Source organism: Electrona antarctica, assembly GCF_951216825.1.
Source record: "Electrona antarctica genome assembly, chromosome: 1".
NCBI lineage: Eukaryota > Metazoa > Chordata > Actinopteri > Myctophiformes > Myctophidae > Electrona > Electrona antarctica.
The window spans coordinates 10,633,121-10,656,943 of NC_136806.1; the positions used below are offsets into that span (position 1 = coordinate 10,633,121).

Sequence of the window (23,823 nt, forward strand, 5' to 3'; positions counted from 1 at the left end):
GGAATTTTACACCTATCCCGCTTAGCGGAGAGTGGGGTGTGGTAGAGGACATCTCCCTGAACGCGTGCGTATGTCACAACAGTTGCCTCGCGGAGCCGTCTTTTGTCCAGTGTCCACTCTGGGTCTGGAAACGGCACTTTTTTTACCGTTGACAGCAGTAGAAGGTCTGCTGCTCGGAATTGTACACCTCTCCCGCTTAGCGGAGAGTGGGGTGTGGTAGAGGACATCTCCCTGAACGCGTGCGTATGTCACAACAGTTGCCTCGCGGAGCCGTCTTTTGTCCAGTGTCCACTCTGGGTCTGGAAACGGCACTTTTTTTTTACCGTTGACAGCAGTAGAAGGTCTGCTGCTCGGAATTTTACACCTATCCCGCTTAGCAGAGAGTGGGGTGTGGTAGAGGACATCTCCCTGAACGCGTGCGTATGTCACAACAGTTGCCTCGCGGAGCCGTCTTTTGTCCAGTGTCCACTCTGGGTCTGGAAACGGCACTTTTTTTACCGTTGACAGCAGTAGAAGGTCTGCTGCTCGGAATTTTACACCTCTCCCGCTTAGCGGAGAGTGGGGTGTGGTAGAGGACATCTCCCTGAACGCGTGCGTATGTCACAACAGTTGCCTCGCGGAGCCGTCTTTTGTCCAGTGTCCACTCTGGGTCTGGAAACGGCACTTTTTTTACCGTTGACAGCAGTAGAAGGTCTGCTGCTCGGAATTTTACACCTATCCCGCTTAGCGGAGAGTGGGGTGTGGTAGAGGACATCTCCCTGAACACGTGCGTATGTCACAACAGTTGCCTCGCGGAGCCGTCTTTTGTCCAGTGTCCACTCTGGGTCTGGAAACGGCACAATTTTTACATTTGACAGCAGTAGAAGGTCTGCTGCTCGGAATTTTACACCTCTCCCGCTTAGCGGAGAGTGGGGTGTGGTAGAGGACATCTCCCTGAACGCGTGCGTATGTCACAACAGTTGCCTCGCGGAGCCGTCTTTTGTCCAGTGTCCACTCTGGGTCTGGAAACGGCACTTTTTTTTTTACCGTTGACAGCAGTAGAAGGTCTGCTGCTCGGAATTTTACACCTATCCCGCTTAGCGGAGAGTGGGGTGTGGTAGAGGACATCTCCCTGAACACGTGCATATGTCACAACAGTTGCCTCGCGGAGGCGTCTTTTGTCCAGTGTCCACTTTATAAAGTCCATGCACTCCAGTGAATAGCATTTATCCATTTAGATAACTTTTTTACGTTATTTAATTACTTATTTTTACACAGAAACATAATGTGTGTCTTATAGCATCATATAGCATCATTTAAATGCTTCATTTGTAGTTTTAATGTGCAAATTAAACATTTTTTCAATACTCTAGAGGGTCCTCTTATTTTGAAGAGATCGTCCACCGGAAGTCTTATATTTGCTCCGTTAGATTTGCCAAAAGAACAGTGCCAATCCGATGCGATTGTGAGCAGACTGCAGGACAGGTCGTGGTCTGTATGGTTTGGTAGCTGTGCAAGGTGAGTTACATTTCTTGATCAGAGTTGCAAACTTATTCATGGGCGTTTCTGTAACACTGTCTGTATCATTAAAGTTGATAAAGGTTATACGCAAGCCTTAATTCACTTAGCCCCTTTCGGCTGTAACACTGTCTGTATCATTAAAGAATTGTTTACCTTTTAAATTGCTTCAGATGTATGGCTACCAGGTCCATAATGTACAACGTACTTGAAAGACTGGAGTCTTATTAGCGTCCGCCTGTTTTACGCGATCGCTACATTTACATTGTAAACGTGTACATAAACATTCAGATTTCAAATATAAAGTACTCACCACGTGGGCCACGGGTGTTAGAAATGTACTGGGACAGCGATTAGCATTGCTGCACACCGCATAGTTTAATAAATGGCATTTTTATCCGAGCTGTTTATCTATTGCCATTGGCTTTCAACTACGCGCCCCTATCGGTCGGGAGGAGTGTGGCACTCTGAAACGCTGGGTGTGCTCGATATAGGCACGCTGACCGCACTGCCAATACAGACTAATAGGCGAGTGCGCTCCCGGTGTGCAACTGTGAATTGTGAATTTTCCAAACGAACCCCGTTTGAGAAAAGTAGCCGGGGTGCTCGGATACAAATGCTTCTTATTAAACAACGCGGGATGAAATGAAATGAAATGAAATGAAATCTATATTTACCCAGGGTATCTGGGCTAAGCTCAAGAACTTGTTTCCAGCCAGGCCCTGCTCATAGAACACATTTCATCGTAGTGGTTGATGCCTTGTTCAAGGGCATTTCAGCGGTGGTAATTTTAACGTGTCGGACGGCTGATTCGAACTGGGAACCTTCCGGTATCTAGACCGCGCCGCTATCCGTTCGGCCACCGCTGCCACTTGCATGTATGCAGCAATGCTAATCGCCGTCCCAGCACATTTCTAACACCCGTGGCCCACGTGGTGAGTACTTTATATTTGAAATCTGAATGTTTATGTACACGTTTTCAGTGTAAGTCGCGTAAAACTGGCTTCAGTGGCGTCATGACAGTCAACAGTCATGGAATGGATGATGAGAATCATGAGATTGCTGTTCTTTTGCCCTTCTTTGTCACCATTCCCCCCTCCCAGGATTTAAAAAAAAAACTTTACAAACTATCATTCCATAATTGACAAACTACCATTTGTCTTGTACAGTTGGAGATGTGACTATTTATTTTCCGTGAATTTTGTTTTGTTAAGCAAGCCACACCCCTATTGCCCAATATAACTTGGAAAAATGAAATTAAATCTATATTTACCCAGGGTATCTGGGCTAAGCTCAAGAACTTGTTTCCAGCCAGGCCCTGCTCATAGAACACATTTCATCGTAGTGGTTCAATGCCTTGTTTAAGGGCACTTCAGCGGTGGTAATTTTAACGTGTCGGACGGCTGATTCGAACTAGGAACCTTCCGGTATCAAGACCGCGCCGCTATCCGTTCGGCCACCGCTGCCACGAAACAGAAACTTAATGGTCAGACTTTGTGAGAAGCACATTACGATGCAAAGTGAGTTTCTTGATTACATTGACTTACTGTAAAATCATGTATTTACATTTCTCTTACTATATGACAGTATAATATTAAAGGTGCTAAAGGTTATTGCAAATGTTCATCCCTCTGGCAGCTACACAAAAGATAACAGAATTATTTGCTTTATTTTTATGTTTTATTTTTTTCAGATGGCTAACATAATATTCAACCTACTTGAAAGTCACAGACTGGATTCTTATTACAACCAATTCATTCAGTTCGGTGTGAAAGATGAGCGAGACCTCATTGATAGTGTGACAGAAGAAGATTTAAACAATATGGGTAAGATTATTGGATATAAATGGCCTACAAATGCATGTGAAATTGTAGCTCTGGTCCAATGCTGTTGCATTAGAGCTATGGACCAGAGCTAGTGAAATTGTACATTATATCAGTAAATTGAACGGTAGTGGAAAAAAGTCCTTTTATTTTAAAGAAATAACCTGTGTGCATTTTTTCTTTCTTTCTTCTTCTTATGTTTTTACTGCTGTGCTAAACATCCAAGTTAAAAGTTGTAAATATACAGTATTTTAAAATAATAGCTTTTAGACAAGTTATCTAAAAGTCTGTCAGACTAAACACAAAGGAAAAGGAATCAGGAAATACTTTCTCAGGATACATCCTCCTAGGAAAAAAGAACTTGCATCCTGTGTAACAGAAAGTCAGTTTATTGAGTTGAGGGTGACTTAAGGTGGCCTTACACTAGCCGAAAAATGCCCGATTATCGGCTAGTGTAAGGCCACCTTAAGTTTGAGCTGCGTAGGTCTGAGGTGAGGTTCCAAAACAGGTTTATTACTGCATCTAACATAACAATCTCAACTATCTCAAATATTTGGTTCCAGGGACCCCCAAAGAAGCAAAGATTTGAGTTAAAACTTTTCGTTTCAAAGATTCGTGCCACGCTATGAGCTTGTATATCTGCTATTTTGAATAGCCAAAGTATAGAATTGTGCTTTTTAGCATAACATCTAAAATGACAACGCTCTTAATTGGTTAAACAAAAGCATATCAGATAGAAAGTAGAAGAGGAACTCTTAACTGCTTAATTATTTCTTTTACATTTTAAATACATATTTCCAGGCTTTACCCAAGTGGAGAAGAATCGTTTTTTTAAAATGAGAGACGAAATTGCAAGATTCAGAGCCCCGGTGAACCCGTTGCAAATGATGGAGTCATTTTGCATCCAGTACAGATACCCCCATTGTCCTGAACCAAAATGTATCAGGGGTGAGTAAATGGCATCCACAGAAGCCCATCTTTTAAACGGTAGCTTGAGCCTATAACCAGCTGTTGAAAATTGAAATATGTTATTGTTAGTTCACGTGAACTATTTATTTCTATTCTTTAAAATGATTTCTTCGTCCTGCAGTAAGTAAGTAATGCATTATGAAATGATCAATCTGGGAACCCATATTATTCAATATCATTACTGTATAATATATGCGAGTGATGTATACATATATTTCTTGTGGAAATGCCTTTGTTAGTGTGGTAACATTGAGATTAATCTCTTCTAGATATGGACCCTGCAAACACAGTTGAAGATCTGATGTTAAGGATCTGCCACCATGAAAACGTTGGGAATTCAAAAGGTGTCTGCCTATACACAGTTGATGGAATGCCATTGACTGATGACCCTTTCTTCAACACATGTAAGAATGGCTTGACCTTACATTTTTTATTGCTAATGATTTTATTTTTGTAATAGAACTTCACTTTGATGAATACACATTTGTTAAAGATTATACTGTAGTTTGGCATGTTTAATCCACTAGAGTGCCCATATGGAGATCTCTTTATATGTCAGTCCTTGTCTACTGTATATGGTTATGTCATGATAATATGTGGCCAAAGCTGTGAATAGACAATATAATTGACAAGTACATGTATAAGTAACATCATGTGCTAATTTATTTAAATGAACATTTCTAATCTACAGGGACCTTAAAAGACAGACACATTGAAAATGGAGCAGAGTTGTATGTGATATTTACACCAAAGCATAACCTAAAGCAATCCCCTGCAATGCAAAGGCAAGAAGCTCCTGAAGTCTTTGGAGGAGAAGATACTATTCGATGCCACGTGATGCTGAGGGTGAGCTGAACGATTTAATGGTGATGATGTGACTAGTGATGCTGAGGGTGAGCTGAACGATTTAATGGTGATGATGTGACTAGTGATGCTGAGGGTGAGCTGAACGATTTAATGGTGATGATGTGACTAGTGATGCTGAGGGTGAGCTGAACGATTTAATGGTAATGATGTGACTAGTGATGCTGAGGGTGAGCTGAACGATTTAATGGTAATGATGTGACTAGTGATGCTGAGGGTGAGCTGAACGATTTAATGGTGATGATGTGACTAGTGATGCTGAGGGTGAGCTGAACGATTTGATGGTGATGATGTGACTAATCAAAATGTTACTGTTTAACAACTTATACTTCTACTGTCATTATTTAAGTAAGTAAACCGCTGGGGACGCTAGGGGGCGTGTTCTCTCCTCCGTGTCATCAGTGCCCATACCTGAGGCGGGGTTGGCGAAAGGGCCTTTCTGTGTGGAATTTGCATGTTCTCCCTGTGTCCCCTAGGGTATGTACCCTCACAAAAAAATGCAGTAATCCTGGTCTCTACACTTAGACTAATCATTGGTTAGACCAGTCATTAGTCCTACAACCTATCTCAAACCCTCACCCTAACCCTAACCTCCCACGGGGCAGCACACCTAAACCCAACCTTAACCCTCTCCCAACCCTTAACGCACCCCACACCGACCTTAATTCGGTCGTCTATACCCCTCACCAACCTTATGTCTAACCAATGCTATGTCCAACCAAAGGATGCCTCCCGGCCAGCTGGGGTGCCTGATGGAGGGGAAAGGAACTGGTCGGAATAACGTGTTCCTTCCACACGATATGTCCGGCCGGGAAAACTCCCCACTGTCAGGTGAAAAGAAGCAGCTTGGACTCTTCATGCATAGAAGGAAGCATGAGGTCAGTCCGCTGCCCCCCCAGGTTGGATTACATTAGATAATGACACTGGGTGTCTCTCTCTCTCTCTCTCTCTCTCTGAGGAAGAATAAGGTGCATGTGTTGGGGTCGGTTGATCCCTTAGTGATGGCAAAGGGGATAATGGCAGCTCGCATTAAAGTAGAGAATGCCTACTACAGTCTGGCGGGGGACAGTGGGGGTGTTTGTACAGGTGTGGTGTGTAGGAGAGGCATTATGCACGGTCACTATTGACAGCACCTTACAAGTTTTATTTGTCTTCTGTGATTTTAAATGTCATAATATATAGGTGGTTATAATCATCTGGCTGTCATGTTTATCATTAAAAAGATTTAATAAAGAGGTCTTGAAAATCAAAGAAATCTAGCTCTCTCTCTCTCTGTCACTTGTGTGTGTGGGCTCCAATGTGCTTGGTGCCACAGGCACTGGTTACAGAACCTATCATCGCTCATCGTGTGGATGCTCAAATAATTATTGTTAGTTATAGTTGTCGTGCTTGGTGCGAACAGCTCTTAACTCACCACATTTCATCATAGGGAAACTTTGAGATCAAAGTGGACTTGGCAAGTGACACGATCAACAACTTGAGACTCAAACTTGCAAATGAAAGTGGAATCCCATCTCATGTTCTCCATTACAGGTAATTTAAAATCATTGCCATAAAGCATGAAAATCATTAAATAAGTATGCCTATACATTACCTACTGTATAATGGAAACACAGATTAAATAACACTACCCAAATCCTATGACTCGTAAAAACAGAAGCAATATATATTTAAAAGCAAATATGGCAATGTCTCAATTAAAATTGTTTAATTATACAAGGATATTTTATACAAGAAAGTTGACCCCAACTGGCTGCACTAACAAGGTGGTTGCAATAAAATATTTACATTTATACATACATTTTTATTTCATGTTTGTGAATGTGCAAAACTGAATGAAAAAATGTTTGTCCCATTCTAGTTGACTATAGTTTATAGGCTACCTTGTGATGTTTGTACAGTTTCTAGCCTAACCTTTTTCTGTGGAGGGATATACAGTAGAAATACAAATTAAATTAGTGTGATTTTATAAATAGGATACTACTTAACTACTATATACTTTCCCCCCTTTTTATTCAGTGGTGAACATACCAGTAGTGAAGACACACTGCAAAGTTGTGGTGTCTCTGAGGAGTCCACGGTGTACTTTACTTTGTCCACATTTTGCGGAGAGACTCCAGAGACCAATGAAGTCTTCATCAATGATGTTGTGCCATCAGTCCAGCAAACACAGAAAGGACTGAGTGTGTTCTTCTCCTCACTTTATGCAATTGTAAGAGTACCATTGTGTCTTATTATTTTTTGCCAATATACTGTATAGTTTTTGTCCTTTCAAATAATCATTTAACTCCTGATGTGTTTCTTCTCATTAACATCAAGTCTTTCCTAGCAAAATAGCAAAGTTACTAGGTAGAGCAGGTCGTCCAATTATCCGTAGGTCAGTGGTTCGAATCCCGGCTCTTCCTGTCCACATGTCAAAGTGTCCTTGGGCAAGACACTGAACCCTATATTGCCTCCAATGAGTCGGTCTAGCTTGCCAGTTGCCACCATTGGTGTGTGAATGTGGGAAGTGAGGACGCTGGCGTTCGCCACTTCACTTCCCACTGTATGAATGAATTAATGGACCATTGTATAAAGCGCTTTGAGCACTTGGAAAAGTGCTATAAAAATGCAATCCATTATAAGTAACATGCAAATGTAGCTTGTTTATGCTATGTTTTTATTTCTGTTTTTTTCTTTTTTTTTTAGAAAACGCGAGATTCTGGAGAAGGATTCAAGAAAGTGGTTGCATGCATACGAAGACTCACTGGATGCAACCCTCTGGCTCAAAGTCTGTACCAGTTGCTCTGCAGGAATGAGCTTCTGTCCTGGACACAGAAGGTAAACTATGAAATGGTATAATCTTGCAATATTTAATGATTAATTGTCTCCACCAGGCCGAAGACATGGGGAGAGAGTATGTTTTGCACTCCGTCCGTGTGTGTGTGTGTGTGTCCGTCCGTGTGTGTGTCCGTCCGTGTGTGTGTCCTTCCGTCCGTCTGTGAACAGCTAATCTCCGGCACCGTTAACCCGGTCGATGCCAAACTTTGCACACACACTCCCTGGATGCCAACGATGAACCTCTGCCCCGCATTTTCCAGAACGGCCTGTTATAGCGCCACCATGAGGCAGCTTTTCACATTTGTTACCTAAAACTGCACCGATCTGCGTGAAACGTTGCATGCACACTCCCTAGAGGCCAAGGACAAACCTTTGACCTGCATTTTCCGCATCTGCCTTTTATAGCGCCACCAGGAGGCCGACTTTTGTAAAACACATTTTTTGATATTACTCCTCCAGATTCTGTCCAAAAATCTCACAAATCGTTACACAGTATCTCTATGGTCATGTGCTCAAGTCGGATCTGTCCGATATTTCATATTCCATCCTAATTGGCTATAATTGGCTTTCACAGTTTGCAAGATTGCCCCGTTTTGAACAAAAGCCTCAAATCATGAACACAGCATACAATTTACGTGAAATCTTTCACACATTTTCTTACTAGGCTGAGGAATATAACATTGGCCTGTTATAGCGCCAACAAAAGGGTTGATTTTTGCAAAACACATTTTTGGAACAAAATGCCTCAAATCATCCAATTGCCATCAAAGGCAAACATGTTTATATTACTCCTAAACATTTTGCCAAACATCTCACACAGTCCTATCCTCCTGGTTGAGACCTGTGCCCAGAAGGGCACTTTTTCTAGTTCATTCTACTTTTATATGTACTGTAGGACTCTTAATATTTATTGAATGGAATCATTTTTATACAGTGGTTCTTTAGTTTGCATTCATAATGGGGAAATATGTTTCCTCCTTTAGATTGCCATTGTTGAAGGCTTGTACACACTCTTTAGAGAACTTTTGCCTGCACTGGGAGAAAAAAGAGGTGACAAGATCATTGAGGACCTTGACGTCTTTGAGAATTCAACGTTCTGCTGGGCCTATCTTATCTCTGAAGCAGAGGTATGTAAAGATTCCACCTGTGGTGGTGAGCGTTGAAATACCTGATAGTGCCGCTGAGTCTGATAAAAAGATACGCTATGTTTTTCTATGCAACTACAAAACAAATGTTAAAGTATCCCTCATTACATGTTAGTTTTCTTCATGGTTTCATCACAGCACCCATGCTGAGACAATATGCGTAATGAACTTGGTTTTGAGGTATTTGTTTAACAAATCTCATGCACTTTATAGTCACTACTAGTGTAACTATTTTGTATATCTAAATGTATGGATTTTACTGGAATGTCTGATTTGAATGTCACCATTTTGCATGGTGGTGCATGTCGACGCAAGTCTACCCAAGTGATTCAATTGTTCAATTCAATGGTTGTTTGCAACTACATGCATCTACAGTCTACAAGCGTCTACCCACAATCATTTGGTTGCAAGGAGTTGTATGATGACCCACTGGTGTGGTTTGGGCTTTAGTCATTGTTGAAGTTCATAAATATCACTAAGTCTCTCTCTTCTCTTCCACATATCGCTACTGAGAGATAGAGACACCATCGTCCATGTCTAATTAATCCAGCATACATGTATAAACGTGACATGATTTTGAGCACACTCGTAGCAGTGATCTTATGCCAAGTAAGATCTTTATACTCTCTTGTTCTGGCAGAAAGAAACATCAGAACATGAGAACTACGCACCAATGGATCCTAGATCACAGGAAGGCGTACGTTTCAGTGACCCAGTCAGAGTACCTGGCGTACCAGGTGTCTTTGAAAGATCATATGTCCTCCAGAAAATCAAAGGTAAATGCAACTCTTGCCCAACATGATGGCTTTTTATGGACGGCCAAAATATTCAGTAGAATAGTAAATCATCATGACTATATTTTATACTAGACATCATGGCAAGACATTCTTGAAATGACAATCTGCATACAGAGCTAAAAATAAATGGTGTATTGCAATTACGTAATATTATGATATCAAAGACAATGTAAAAAATAAAATACAAATACAGCAGCAGTGACTACATCGTGGAGGTTGTCCAAAAGAGGTTAGACATTTGGGTCATGTATCCTCAATAAAGGGAACCAAATATGAATGTACTGTATGTTTCCACAAACTACCAATACAGTAATTATGTAAGCAGAATTCTTAAACAGATCCTTTACAGTAAATTAAAATGAAAAACAAAACTTTTATCACTAACATACTGTACATATTTTGTCATGAACATTCTTGCTATTAAAGATTAATTTCAGTGCAATTATATTTTGTTTAGATGGAGAGAAACTTCCAAACTGCAGAGAGAAACTGAGAGAAACGTCACTGAGGAGAGCAACGGACATTGAGAAGATTTTACTCAGTGTGCCTCCATTCTTCAGAACATACCATCTTTGGATTGACCATGCCAATGTGCCAGGTCAAAAGTAAGTGTGTGTGTGTGTGTGTGTGTGCTTGTGTGCATGCGTGCGCGCGCGCGATGACTACATATTTTAATTGTATTGCATGAAGTGTGCATTCAGTGTACTTACTGCATTTCTAGTAACCATTGGTGTTGAATTGAAGCTTTCAGATTGAAATTGAGAAGACCTTTGGCAGTATGACAGAAGGAATAAAACCGTTCCCTCATCTGATGGTGACTCCACCACTACTTCTGAAGGATGTCGGGCTGGATGGGCCACGACTTGTTCTACTTAGTGAAGGTACTGCATGGGCCACGACTTGTTCTACTTAGTGAAGGTACTGCATGGGCCACGACTTGTTCTACTTAGTGAAGGTACTGGATGGGCCACGACTTGTTCTACTTAGTGAAGGTACCTTTGAAGAGGGACACACAAATGAGAGCATTAAGGGAAACATCATCAGCAGCATACAAATGGCATATGTATATACTGCATAGTGCATATGTAATAATCATATGTATATACTGCATAGTGCATATGTAATAATCATATGTATATACTGCATAGTGCATATGTAATAATCATATGTATATACTGCATAGTGCATATGTAATAATCATATGTATATACTGCATAGTGCATATGTAATAATCATATGTATATACTGCATAGTGCATATGTAATAATCATATGTATATACTGCATAGTGCATATGTAATAATCATTATGAGTACTCTTTGAAACCAACCCAATAAATGATTGTTAGCCATAAGGGTCTGTTGAACACGTTTTTCCTCCCTGGTAGATGAACTTGGCGTTTATGTGGGTAAAGACAAAGGAGCCCCTGAGATGATCAAAGTGTTTAGTTGTCTAAGTGGTGAAGTAAAAACTGTGGATGTCAACGTGCTGGCAGCCAAGTGAGTATTCCTTTATTCTTTTTGTAGTGAGACAGTTTGTTTGGGTCTGATGTCATGGTGTCACAGTCACATTTGGGTGTAGCTGCAGTGGGAACTCTATATATGATGATATCTCTATCTATGGTTATGTCTGAGTCATAGTGGACTCTAGTATATATGGTTATGTCTGAGTCATTGCGACGGGCCCGCCCACACAATTTAAATTTAGGATAGGATGCCATATATGAGGACAATTTTGTATTCAGAACTCTGTACACAGACTGTGGCGCAGGAGGTAGAGCAGGTCGTCCAATGATCCATGGGTCGGCGGTTCGAATCCTGGCTCCTCCTGTCTACATGTCGAAGTGTCCTTGGGCAAGACACTGAACCCCAAATTACTCCAGATGTGCTGGTTGGTACCTTTAGTGCAGCGGATAACCAAACCAATTGTGCATTTTATGACTAAAGCATGAAACTTTCAGAATATCATCTACACACCCCAAGGTTTGATTTCAGACGTGGAACCACTTTCTGACTGACCTCTGGTGACCCTGAGGAGTCATTGACCTCAGAATTGCATTTTTGCACGTTTTGCTCCATTATTTTCCACTATAATAATTATTTATGTTTGTTAAATGGAAGTTTTGTTCTAATGAATGACAACTTAAACCCCAATAGTCTACAGAGATGGTGAATCATGTCAACTTTTATGATATAAATGTTATGACATTGTTATAACATTAAAAACATCTAGGAGAGAGAGATTGCGGAGAGAGAGTGCGGTGGTTAAGCTCATATATGGAAGGTATTGTGCATGTTATGTCTAAAGCATGGCACTTTCTACAGTGTTTCTATATACCATGAAGTTTGTTTTTAGACGTGGAAACACTTCTGAATTTACATCTGGAACTTGTCAGAGGCTGTACAGTTTCGGGCTGTCAAACCATGCTGTAAACTGCCATAGGGCCCATGTTAAACCCATAAATGTTTTTTCCTTTAAACTTTTATGATTAAACTGTCATCTATAGGCTAGCAGATGATGATTGTTTACAAAAAGTTATATGTAGGACATTTTGAGTAATTAGCATAATGAGCAAATCAATTGCTTAATGAGCAAATTAACTGGAAATGGCTATCATTTTGCATCCATTTAACTTTGAAAGGTGACAAAGTCTATGTTTGTAATATCCAGAAATTCATCTGTTATTATGGTGAAGTCATACACCCTTTCTTCATTAGCATAATTGGCATAAATTATGTAAAACATAGGTACAAATTAGGAATTAGCTATACAGTGTTATTGCTTTTAGTCAACGTATCAAGGTTGTTTTAGAGTCTACATCTATATTATGTTACATAAATTAATCTCTTGCCATAACTAAATTATGAAATTGTTCCTCATTTGCATAATTTGCATAAAGTATATAATAATTCGTCTTTCGGCCTATTTTATGACATGTCTAATCCAGTGGAGTGACGGGGCAGCAGTGGCTCATGAGGTAGATCGGACGTCTTGGAATCTGAAAGCAAGGCATGATGCACACTCTGATGTCATGCATTGGCTGCGTTGGAACATTGATGAATATGTCTGTGATAAAAGCAGGCATCGAGTGTTATCAGATGCTTGTGCTTGTCCTCCTTCCTGTTAGGATGTCAATGTGATACTGTCTCCTTACTCTCCTACCCCATGAGAAAGTACCATGCCTATAGTCTCTCAATACTGTTCCTGTTGGAACTTCTACAATCCATTCACAAGAAGGATGGCCATAGCTGAATGAGCCACCTGGGAAACAGAAGGTGTGTCAAGGTATACATAAGCAAGACCCTTAATCCCCAACTACCCCCTGACCTCAAAGGTCTGACGGCCTTGAGCAGCAATAACCTAATTGAAGCAGAAAACAGAATTTTCCAATATGATTAATATAAGGTCTAATACACAAAGATGAAGACAAAGAAGATGTAGAGGCTGAAGGAAATGAGGAGAGAGATGATGAAGATAGTGGTAAAAGACCATTGAGTGTGAGGTTGTGGTTCTAAGTGAACTCACTAGTGCTCATTATGGTACAATTTTTGTCCACTCAGTCTGTGTCTCAGAGTAGGGCTGTGGACAGTTCAGAGACTTGCCTACCGGTGACATTGTCGGTAGGCAGGTTTGTTCATTTCGAACATTTAAATGTTTTAATTTGATTTTGTATTAATGTGAGAACAATGACTTCTATAATAGCTAACTTTCCAAAAATATAAAGTCTTCAGTTTATATTAGCTTGGATTCTCCATCGATGTCACTGGTAGCAAATGTTATGACAGAAATGGTACCATATTATCTACCAACATCTCCTTAAATTCCTGCCACCTGGTAGGAGGTTTAAGAGTATCCAACAGTTACTTCCCCCAAAACGTATATGAACCCTGAACGCTCGCCATATACTGCCCCCAAAACCAAAATCATGAGATGAATAGGGCGTACAGTAGCATTGGCAGCCATTTTCGGGTTCCATCGTTCCAGACCCCATTGTTTTTTTCCTATAGAGATTTCTACGAATATTTATATAAAAAATTAATAAGCCTATAGAATCAAGCCATCCAGGACCCTACTGAATCATGACGATAAAACATTTGATTCTGTGATTTCTTTTTAAATATTTAATTATATAATATACTATTAGCCTTTATAATAGCATTTGTTTTGAGGTTTTTTCATTTGTTTTTCACAGAATTTATGGTCATTAATTACCAGGATGATGGCTTGATTACATAGGCTTAGAATGATTGATATATATATTGTTTGGAAATCTCTATATGTGAAAAATGAATGGGGTCTGGATGGATGGAACCAGAAAATGAAGTCTGGATTACAATTTACAATTTAGGCATTTAGCAGACGCTCTTAATCCAGAGCGATGGAACCAGAAAATGGCCACCACTGCTATGCCCTATAGCACCTTTGAATATACTGTAACGATATTAATTGGATATAAAAACCAAACAAACTCATCAATCAAGTCTTTCTGTATTTTTTTCTTCCATAATTTAATTAAAAAAAATTAAGACCAATACAATAATGTTAAAATAACGACAACTATCTCTTCTGTGGTTCATTTTTTACTCTTCGCTGCCACAAGCTCCTGTGCAGCTTTCTTGGCTTTGACCATCTCCACCAATTCCTTATACCTCTTCATACAGTTCTTTTTGTAGCTGTGTGAAGAGCTGCATCTTTATTTTATTGGGCTTTCACTGTAGAAAGTGTCATGCTTTAGTTGTAAAATGCACAATACCTTCCATATGAGCTTAACTGCTCTCCTAGATGTTTTTAATGTTATTACAATGTCATAGCATTTATATCATAAAAGTTGACATGATTCACCATCTCTGTAGACTATTGGGGTTTACGTTGTCATTCATTAGAACAAAACTTCCATTTAACAAACATAAATATTTATTATAGTGGAAAATAATGGAGCAAAACGTGCAAAAATGCAATTTTGAGGTCTATGACCCCTCAAGGTCAACAGAGGTCAGTCAGAAAGTGGTTCCACGTCTGAAATCAAACCTTGGGGTGTGTAGATGATATTCTGAAAGTTTCATGCTTTAGTCATAAAATGCACAATACCTTCCATATATGAGCTTAACCGCCGCACTACTTGCATGGCTTCCGCCGCAATCGGTGTATGAATGGGTGAATGTAATGCACAATCTATGTAAAGCGCCTTGGATAAAGGCGCAATATAAATGCACCATTAGCTTTGGAGTCATGTGATCAAGATGTAAGTCAGATGTTCAAATTCCATTCTAATTGGCTATGACTGCCTTTCAAAGTTTGCGAGCCCTGGGTAAACTCTGGTGTTTTTGACCATGTTTTTGTTTTGATCAAGATCAAGATCAAGATCTTCTATATTTTTTTTTACTGTTTTGTTTTTGTATACAAAGTACTGGAGACAGCAGAGTGGACCATAATACATTTGTCACAAGCAGGACTCCAAAAGAGGCAATTCTGGTAATGTTTACAATATTTGTCTTTTGCTGATTAATTTCTTGTAGTACTATAGTATATTATTGTCAATATTGAGTATAAAAATTGCGATGTTGCCTGATATGTTTTGATCGGGATGTGGGAATCACATGGCTACAAATTGCAAGACACGTTTTAGTTATAGACAAATTCAGAAACGGGTCTCATGGTCGCAGCTTACGTATTTCCTGTAGGCGGACTCGACATAGCTGCAGGGTTTAAACCCTCACCAGGCGCACCTCTTCTACTACAGTGAACGGTAGAGTGACTGATGTTAGTCTGCCTCAAACGTTACTCTTTTACCTGCTTTTTACTAACACTACAAAGATGCCCAGAACATCGAGATGAACCTGTTTAGTTTATAGTACAGGAAATATATGGAAATACAGGGTCAACCTCAAAAAAACAAACTCAGCTGATTTTGCATCTTCAATATATCCTGAATAACAGAAACAAAGTTGCCTGGAATTGTCTGAGGGGAAAGTGTTGAAAATGGCCTATACAGTATGGCCACCATTGACATCCTATTATAAGGCAATATTTTCTAAATTTCCTTATGCTTTGAGTAGCATGTGACATATCAAACTAGGGGGTTTTCATGATGCTGAAACCATTCCAAGCATTAGTTTTGCACAAAAACACTCATTGGGCTAGATTTTGCCATAGCAACTTGCTCAGTGATGATGACAGCACATTACATTATTACTGGACTATTATCCAATAATAATGGCTGCTCCAACAGTAGTGGCAACATTCCCAAAAGATATCCACCGCGGGGTCTGAGACCAGAGCCATTGAGTAATGGTTGAGACGAAGCAGTGAAAGGTCCTGAAAGATACATAATGTCAGTCTTACCCAATACCCAATCTTTCTGTTTTATGAACACAAGGCTGCCGTACTTTATACCTCATACTTTAAATGCTTAGTAAGAGGTATAAAGTACAGCAGCCATGTGTTCATAAAACAGAAAGATTGGGTATTGGGTAAGAAGGTTATGTATCTTTCAGGACCTTTCACTGCTTCGTCTCAACCATTACTCAATGGCTCTGGTCTCAGACCCCGCGGTGGATATTGTGACGTTCCGTTTTTCCGATGTTTTGGGCATCTTTGTAATGTTAGTGTTAGTAAAAAGCAGGTAAAAGAGTAACGTTTGACTTGAGGCAGATTAACATCAGTCACTCTACCGTTCACTGTAGTAGAAGAGGTGCGCCTGGTGAGAGTTTAAACCCCGCAGCTATGTTGAGTCTGCCTACAGGAAATACGTAAGCTGCGACCATGAGACCCGTTTCTGAATTTGTCTATTGACATGCTTCACATTTTTCCTCATAATAAAAAAGACACTTTTTGTCCATGTTCTTTTTCATCTCATTTCATTAGGTACTAGTGGATGCAAGCGGCTCTATGAATCAGAACTGTTATGGAAGTGTGGATATCAAGAGGATTGATGCAGTAAAAGTGCTCTTTGATAACTTTGCCACACGGACCATGGCTTATGATTTCCATCATGTAATCGGCCTTGTGAAGTTTGACTCAGAAGTGAAAACCCTCCACACATTCACAGAAACTCTGGAAAAATTCAAGGTACTACTCGTATTACTGACTTCACACATCCTATTTTCTTGGGGTATAAATAAAATAGATTCAAGATTAAGGCACACATAAGTAAAACTGCCTGCCAGTGCTAGTATTGTATTTAAAGATGGAGTGCTGTGATTCTTTTCCTCCTAAAACAAGATTTTTGTGTAGAGAAAGTGTTAAAATTATGTTTTTGTGTATGTTAAATAAACATCTATTGGCAAGGCCGCGGGAAGATATTTACAGTAGGAGGTGCCACCAGTTCATTAATTAGGCCTGGTTTGCCTGGTGGGTGGTGATCCACCTGAACTGAAACCGCACACACAGCTGTTGTTGTATGTTAAAGAGGGAGGCGTTAGGGAAGGGGATGTTATTGTGATGTCACTATATCACTGTCATTTCGATTTGGCCTTTTGACCTGGGCCTCGATTGGGCCTTTTGAGAAACCAAAAATACACAGGGAAGACATAGTTCAATATTCTAACCACACCTGGGGGTCTATTAGAGTAATGTTAACTCCATAGACACATACAAAACAGAAAAAGTATTTAATACTTACAACTACTATAATTAGTTAGCAGGGAGGGAAAGTTTATAAGGCATCATGAACCTGTTATACAGTACTATTACTGTGAAACTTCGCTATCCGGTAAAAACTTCAGGCCCATTGCTCTTACTTCCATTTTGGGAAAATGTTTTGAAAGAGTCATAAGCAGACAAATCACAGCGATGGTTTCTAACAGCTTAGATCATCTCCAATTTGCTTATAAAAGTCAGAGAGGAACTGATGATGCAACTATCAGCCTGTTTAACACCCTGTCAAAGCATCTCCAAGTCCCCTCCCACTTTGCCAGGGTCCTTTTTATTGATTTTACCTCTGCTTTCAACAGCATGCAGATACACACCCTTCTGCAGAGACTCATTGACATAGGGGTAAATGGAGGTATTATCCATCTTGTCAGAGACTTCCTCTCTGACCGTCCTCAACAGGTCCGTGTTAATGATACTCTGTCCGACATCACTGTGCTTAACACCGGTGCTCCACAGGGGACTATCTTATCCCCCTTACTTTTCTCCTTATATACAAATGAATTCCAGTTAGATCAGGATATATTTCATTTGTTCAAATATGCGGATGATATGGCCCTGGTTGCCTTACTGAAGAAGGGGGACACAGCGGGGGAGGAAGCATACAGAGTACATGTGTCATCTCTTCAGAACTGGTGCGAGAAAAGCTCCTTAGGGATCAATGTGACAAAAACAAAAGAACTTGTCATTCATGAAAAGGAACCTGTGCAGTCCATTACAATTGGTGGACAAATAGTGGAGATAGTAGACACTTTTAAATACTTAGGCACATATATTGACAACAAACTCAATTTCAGTGAAAATACTGACCAGATTTTTAAAACTTGTAACCAACGCCTCCATCTACTACGCAAGCTCAACTCATTTGGAGTGAGTAAGCATATTATGGAGACGGTCTATAAAAACCTGATAGAGGGAATTTTGACGTTTAACATGGCTATGTGGTATGGAAATTTAAATGTAAAAGGAAGAGGCAAGCTGCAGAGAATAGTAAACCTAGCATCAAAAATCATTGGGAAGAGACAGCAACAAATAGGCTGTATCTACAAGGAGGTACTTCGTAGAAAAGCTATCAAGATAGCAAACGACCCCTCTCATCCACTCTGCAGGGAGTTCGAGCTACTTCCCTCTGGTAGACGGTACAAAGTGCCAAGAGCTAACCGTAACATTTTTAAAAATTCCTTCATACCAAATGCCATTAAGGCACTAAATGATACCATGTCTCGCTAGATTTGTTTGTTTTTTCAATGTATTTGCCACTGTTGTCCTGCACTTTTTGTTTTGCCATGAGAAAATAATTGTGTTACGTGTTGTTGCTGTTGTTGTAACTGTTTGTTTTTTACTGTTGAGACCGAAGACAAATTTCCATACGTGGACAAATAAATGAAACTAACTAACTAACTAACTAAAATGAGAGGCTGGTGATTCCATGTACTGTATATTGGAGGAATCATGTGGGTGTGTACACCAACCCAGGTCAACAGTTGGAGTAGGCACTGAATACTGGACACGTCTTGGCCCAGTAATCTGGAACCTTTTGTTGAGAATCGTGGGCAACGGAGGGGCATCATTCACAAATTCATAAATACTACAGAGGCAGAGAATTCTAACATAAATTGTTAAGGGTTTTAGGGTTAGGGAAGAATTAAAGAATACATGGTGGCTGTTTGGTCAATGAGCTAAGAAAATCAAATTGGTAAACATGTCACAACATCAATACCATATGCCGCCTAAATGATTGGCTGACTGAATTACATGTGCAAAAGTACTAAAAGGCTTGTTTGTTTGTGAGAGGACTCGAGGAGTAGAGATCCCAATTAAAATAAATCCTGGACTTTATTGTGCTTTTATTAGGGATGCACCGATGTATCGGCCACATATCAGTATATCGGCCGAGTTGGTTTTGGTGCCCAGAAATACCAGGTGCCCACTGTGTTTTGGTATTTGTGAGGTGTCCAGAAGGTTTAGGTGCCCACTGATATCTGTATTCGACAGCAGTTTTCAAGTGGGAGAAAAATAAGAATTTGCTATAACATTTGTGGGATACATTTATAGGATCACATTCACAGCCTTCAAGCAATGAGAGGCACCAACCTCTACGATGCTCTACAACATGGAGTGTCTGAGTTGGAAAAAGTCAAGATGAAGTTCAGTGATTGCAGACTTCGCATCATATGTCTTACAGATGGAAGTGATGTTGGGTAAATTTACTGTAACAGCATGTCAGTAGTTATAGTATTGTTAGTATTGAGAAAGAAAATTGTTGCCTTTGATGTGTTTTCATGTTTTACTGGGATAAAGGAAATGCGTGACATGATCATCTGCCCATAGATCACAGACCAAGCCAGTTGATGTTGTTGAAAGGCTGATAAACGCTAACATCATTGTGGATGCAATCCTTCTTGGAGACGTGAAGAATAACATGTTGCATGGAATTAGCAATGCAACAGGTACCGAGCATTCAGCATGCATGCTATTTCCACACTTGTATCTATATCTATGTGTAGAACTAAGGGAGCCTATCTCACATCTGAATGCATGTGGTTTCAGGTGGTTGCTGTTTCAAACCAAAGACTAGCATCGACGGCCTGAAGCTGTTTGAGATTGAGACGGTTCTTTCTCTGGAGATGAGGAAACCCAAAGAGAAACTCAATCCATCTACCCTCACTAAAGTTTGTCACACAACACAGAATTAGATGTATGCCAGGATTACCAGTAAACTGTAACTAGTTGTTTGTTCATTCATTTTAATAGGGAGGTTTTCCAATTATGTTATTTAAGAAAGGGGGTGACTTGACTTACTTAATCCTCTTTACCCCGTCGAGGGGCATAGGGCGTCCACCATAGCTCTCCATCTCACTCTCTTCTGAGCCTGCGCTTTTGCTTCCTGCCAGAACATTTCAATGTCCTTTAGGTCCTGGAGAGTGGAACGTCTCCAGGCGTTTCTTGGCCTACCCTGTTTCCTCTTCCCCTGTGGGTTGTAGTCCAGGGCCTGTCTTGTGGTGTTATCTGTGTCCTTTAGTTTAGTTTAGTTTATTTGCACATATGTACATAATAACAACAATATGGTAAAATAAAATAAATACAGAAAGCAAATATTTCAATAAGAAACCAGATTAGTTACATACATGATGTGCTGGAAGTGCCAAAAAAAGGGGCTTATCGAGTGGCCTTCCTATAGAAGTTACCAGTTGAGCTTAAATAACAATAATATTGGTAAGCCTAAAGATTTAAAAAAAATAATGATAATGAAAAAAGAAAAAATATTCGAATAATATCAAATAATAACATGACTAGGGTGTGTTGCCCAAGCTTATTAATAGAAATTGCAGTAATTGTCTCTTAAAAGAACTGAGACTAGTACAGACTCTGATATGAGACGGTAAGTTATTCCAAAAGGGTGGTCCTCTGAACTTGATGGAAAATTGGGCCGATGTTGTCCTGAAGAAAGCGGAATGAAGATCAATGGATGCTCTGGTGTAATGATTATGAATTTCGTTATTAAAATGGCATACATTTTGAAAACAGGCTGGGAGTAGTTTATGAATTGATTGGAATAAAAAAAAATGCATATTTGAAGTTTGTTTATATCAAAAGTGGGAAGAATTTTCAAAGACTGAAACAGAGGAGTGGAACTGGTGAATTTGCTAGAAAAAGTAATCATTTTGATAAAACGTTCTGGGATAAAAGTCTGGGCTTTCTAAGGGTGTGGCCCTCCAAGTTTGCGCTCTATAATTTTTAGCCCTGCAGTTGAAAAATGTTCCAGTAATTTGTCGGTTCAAGTAATTGAACATGGTGGCTTATCACATTATAATAATGACGTTATTGATTATCATTTACAGAGTATTTTAAGAAGCCTCTTTGCCAGTCGTGGATATGATGAATTCCCAGAAACTTCACTGCCAAAGGAGTTGGACAACAAAGTGACAATGACAGAGAAGTAAATTATGGAATAAATCATATTGAAGAAATTGCTCTAAATATGAATCACGTTTTAACATGTATATATATATATAATTATTATTTGTATTATATATTTTTGGAGGATCGTGTATGAGATCGGTCTACTTTCTCTTTGCTTTGTCCTGAAAAGTTTATTTTACAGATATTAGAAAATCATACATTCATTCCAGATATTAGAAATTCATACATTCATTCCCCCATCAAGTCTCCTCTCCCTCCCCCAACACACAGTGCTCTACACAACCATTACAATTTTAACAAAGGTTTACTGTTTTCATGTAGTGCTCTGAAAAAGAAGATTCAGGAGTGTAAGAGTGGGCGTTTCATGGAGAAGGACAAACGCATCATGGAGGAGTTGAAGAGTCTGCATTGTGATCCCCATCCATTTTTCTCTATCTTTCCATCAGAGTCAGACTTCAGTAAGTGGCCACAATAGTTTCTCATGTAACTTTGGTAACTGATCAGAGAATTGGTCACCGAGTTATGGCCATTTGAAGTGTTAAACACTGCTGTAGTGGCCCATATGTGTGCATTTATTTATTTTTGTATGTGCATGTGACTAATCTCATGCCAGACCCCTGAACAGTGTTTATGGCAAGTTTGGTGCCACAAATTGAGGTTTGAACTGAAACCTTGCCCAAATATGAAACCTTGCCCCTGGGGCGGCAGTGGGTCAGGGGTAGAGTGACTGGAAGATGGCACCCGCAAGTTTTCCAGTTAGAACCCAGGCTCCCCAGAGTAAGGGCCTGTACAGACGAGGACGTATTCGGTGTTTCTGGGGCAAGTAATTAGCCGATCTACCCTTTTTGTCACACGGAGACGGCGTTTTGGGGGACTTTAACGGCTAATTTTGAAACTACCTTCCAGAGTGGGAAAGTTTGGAGACGCGACTTTCACGTCTCCGTGTGTACAGCGAATGCCGCCTAATTTGCTGAAACGGTGATGTCATAGTCCCCTCGCCCCTCCAAACTAACCAGTGTTAATGGTTTATTTCACCATAACCACTTACATATAAGTATCACAGCTATTTTATATTTGCACATAATGTCTATAAATCTCTTCTCCAAAAATAGCCGATCTGCAGCCCGCACGCATGCAAACCGTTGTTGAGATTGAGCAGGCATGCACGAGAGAGGAGTTGTGTGTGAGGAGCTGATCACAGATAGAGGGAAAGTGTTATATTTGGCCTATTATTTATGCTATATATTATTGACCAAGTCGCAGTCACAGTCACAGAGAGAGAGAGAGAGAGAGAGAGAGATGCTGCGTGTTAAAAAATAGAAGGGGCGCGCTCTCTCTCGCTCTCTCTCTCTCTCTCTCTCTCTCTCTCTCACACTCTCTCTCTCTCTCTCTCTCTATCTCTGTCTCACACTTACTTTGTGCTTGCTGCTGTTTTCAGAAGAATTAATCCAAGGTTTGTCATATATTATGGTTTAGTAGGCAATGGCATACACTTTAGCTGGTCAGTCAGTGTGTGCAGACTCAGAGAGAGAAGCAGCACTGCTCTGCTCATTAAATTGATATGACGCATATGCGCATCTGATCAAGATAATTAGTTATTTGGCAACACCTGTGTGAAATACCAACGCTTTCATATAGCCTTTAGAATAAGCTTTTTCTTTTTTGTTGTGGCCATCTGCAGGCCAGCCATGTGTACTGCATCTTTATCTTGAAAACGAAGCAGTTTACCGGTCTCGAGTGGACGTCGTACATAATTAACATAACCGCAATGTAGACGCAGTAAGTTTTATATCGTTCACAAAACTTAGGCGGGGAACAGCCCGCGACGTCCTCGTGAAGGCAGCCCCTTAGTGTCGAAGTGTCCTTGAGCAAGACTCTGAACCCCTAATTGCTCCCAATGTGCAGGTTGGTGCCTTGCATGGTTTCCTCCGCCATCGGTGTGTGAATGTGTGTGAATGGGTGAATGTAATGCACAATCTCTGTAATAGCGCCTTGGATAAAGGCGCTATATAAATGCATCATTTACCTTTTAAATATGGAGATGACTGGCATTATACTGTAGATGACTGACTGAAGTCACAGACTGGCCACATGACATTCAAGATATATTAAATATTCAGCAGTCAACCTTTAATTTTCCTTTTAAACTTTTCAGCCTTCTGGAAGCTGGCCATGGAAGGTCCTCCTGACACTCCGTATGAGAAAGGAGTCTTTGAGCTCTACTGCCAGTTTGGTCCTGACTATCCTGTGAAACCTCCTCTGGTCCGCTTCGTCACACGTGTATCCTCATTATTACACACCACTTACAGACATGAATGACCATTAATATTGATAT

The 23,823-nt window shown here is 40.1% G+C and overlaps 1 protein-coding gene across 1 annotated transcript; it reads left to right on the forward strand.

Moving 5' to 3' along the window:
- Nucleotides 1–1,426: 1,426 nt before the first annotated feature.
- Nucleotides 1,427–23,807, forward strand: LOC306912703 (uncharacterized protein; the record flags this gene model as incomplete). Its single annotated transcript, XM_079489116.1, has 21 exons — nucleotides 1,427–1,497; nucleotides 3,191–3,323; nucleotides 4,122–4,268; nucleotides 4,559–4,693; nucleotides 4,981–5,135; nucleotides 6,583–6,686; nucleotides 7,173–7,365; nucleotides 7,842–7,973; nucleotides 8,957–9,100; nucleotides 9,759–9,894; nucleotides 10,373–10,520; nucleotides 10,660–10,796; nucleotides 11,302–11,413; nucleotides 15,320–15,386; nucleotides 16,779–16,982; nucleotides 19,620–19,765; nucleotides 19,896–20,014; nucleotides 20,115–20,236; nucleotides 21,407–21,504; nucleotides 21,810–21,946; nucleotides 23,644–23,807. The coding sequence occupies exons 2-21, from the start codon at nucleotides 3,191–3,193 to the stop codon at nucleotides 23,805–23,807; spliced, it is 2,733 nt and encodes a 910-aa protein (XP_079345242.1). The 5' UTR covers nucleotides 1,427–1,497.
- Between the last annotated feature and the right edge of the window lie 16 nt (nucleotides 23,808–23,823).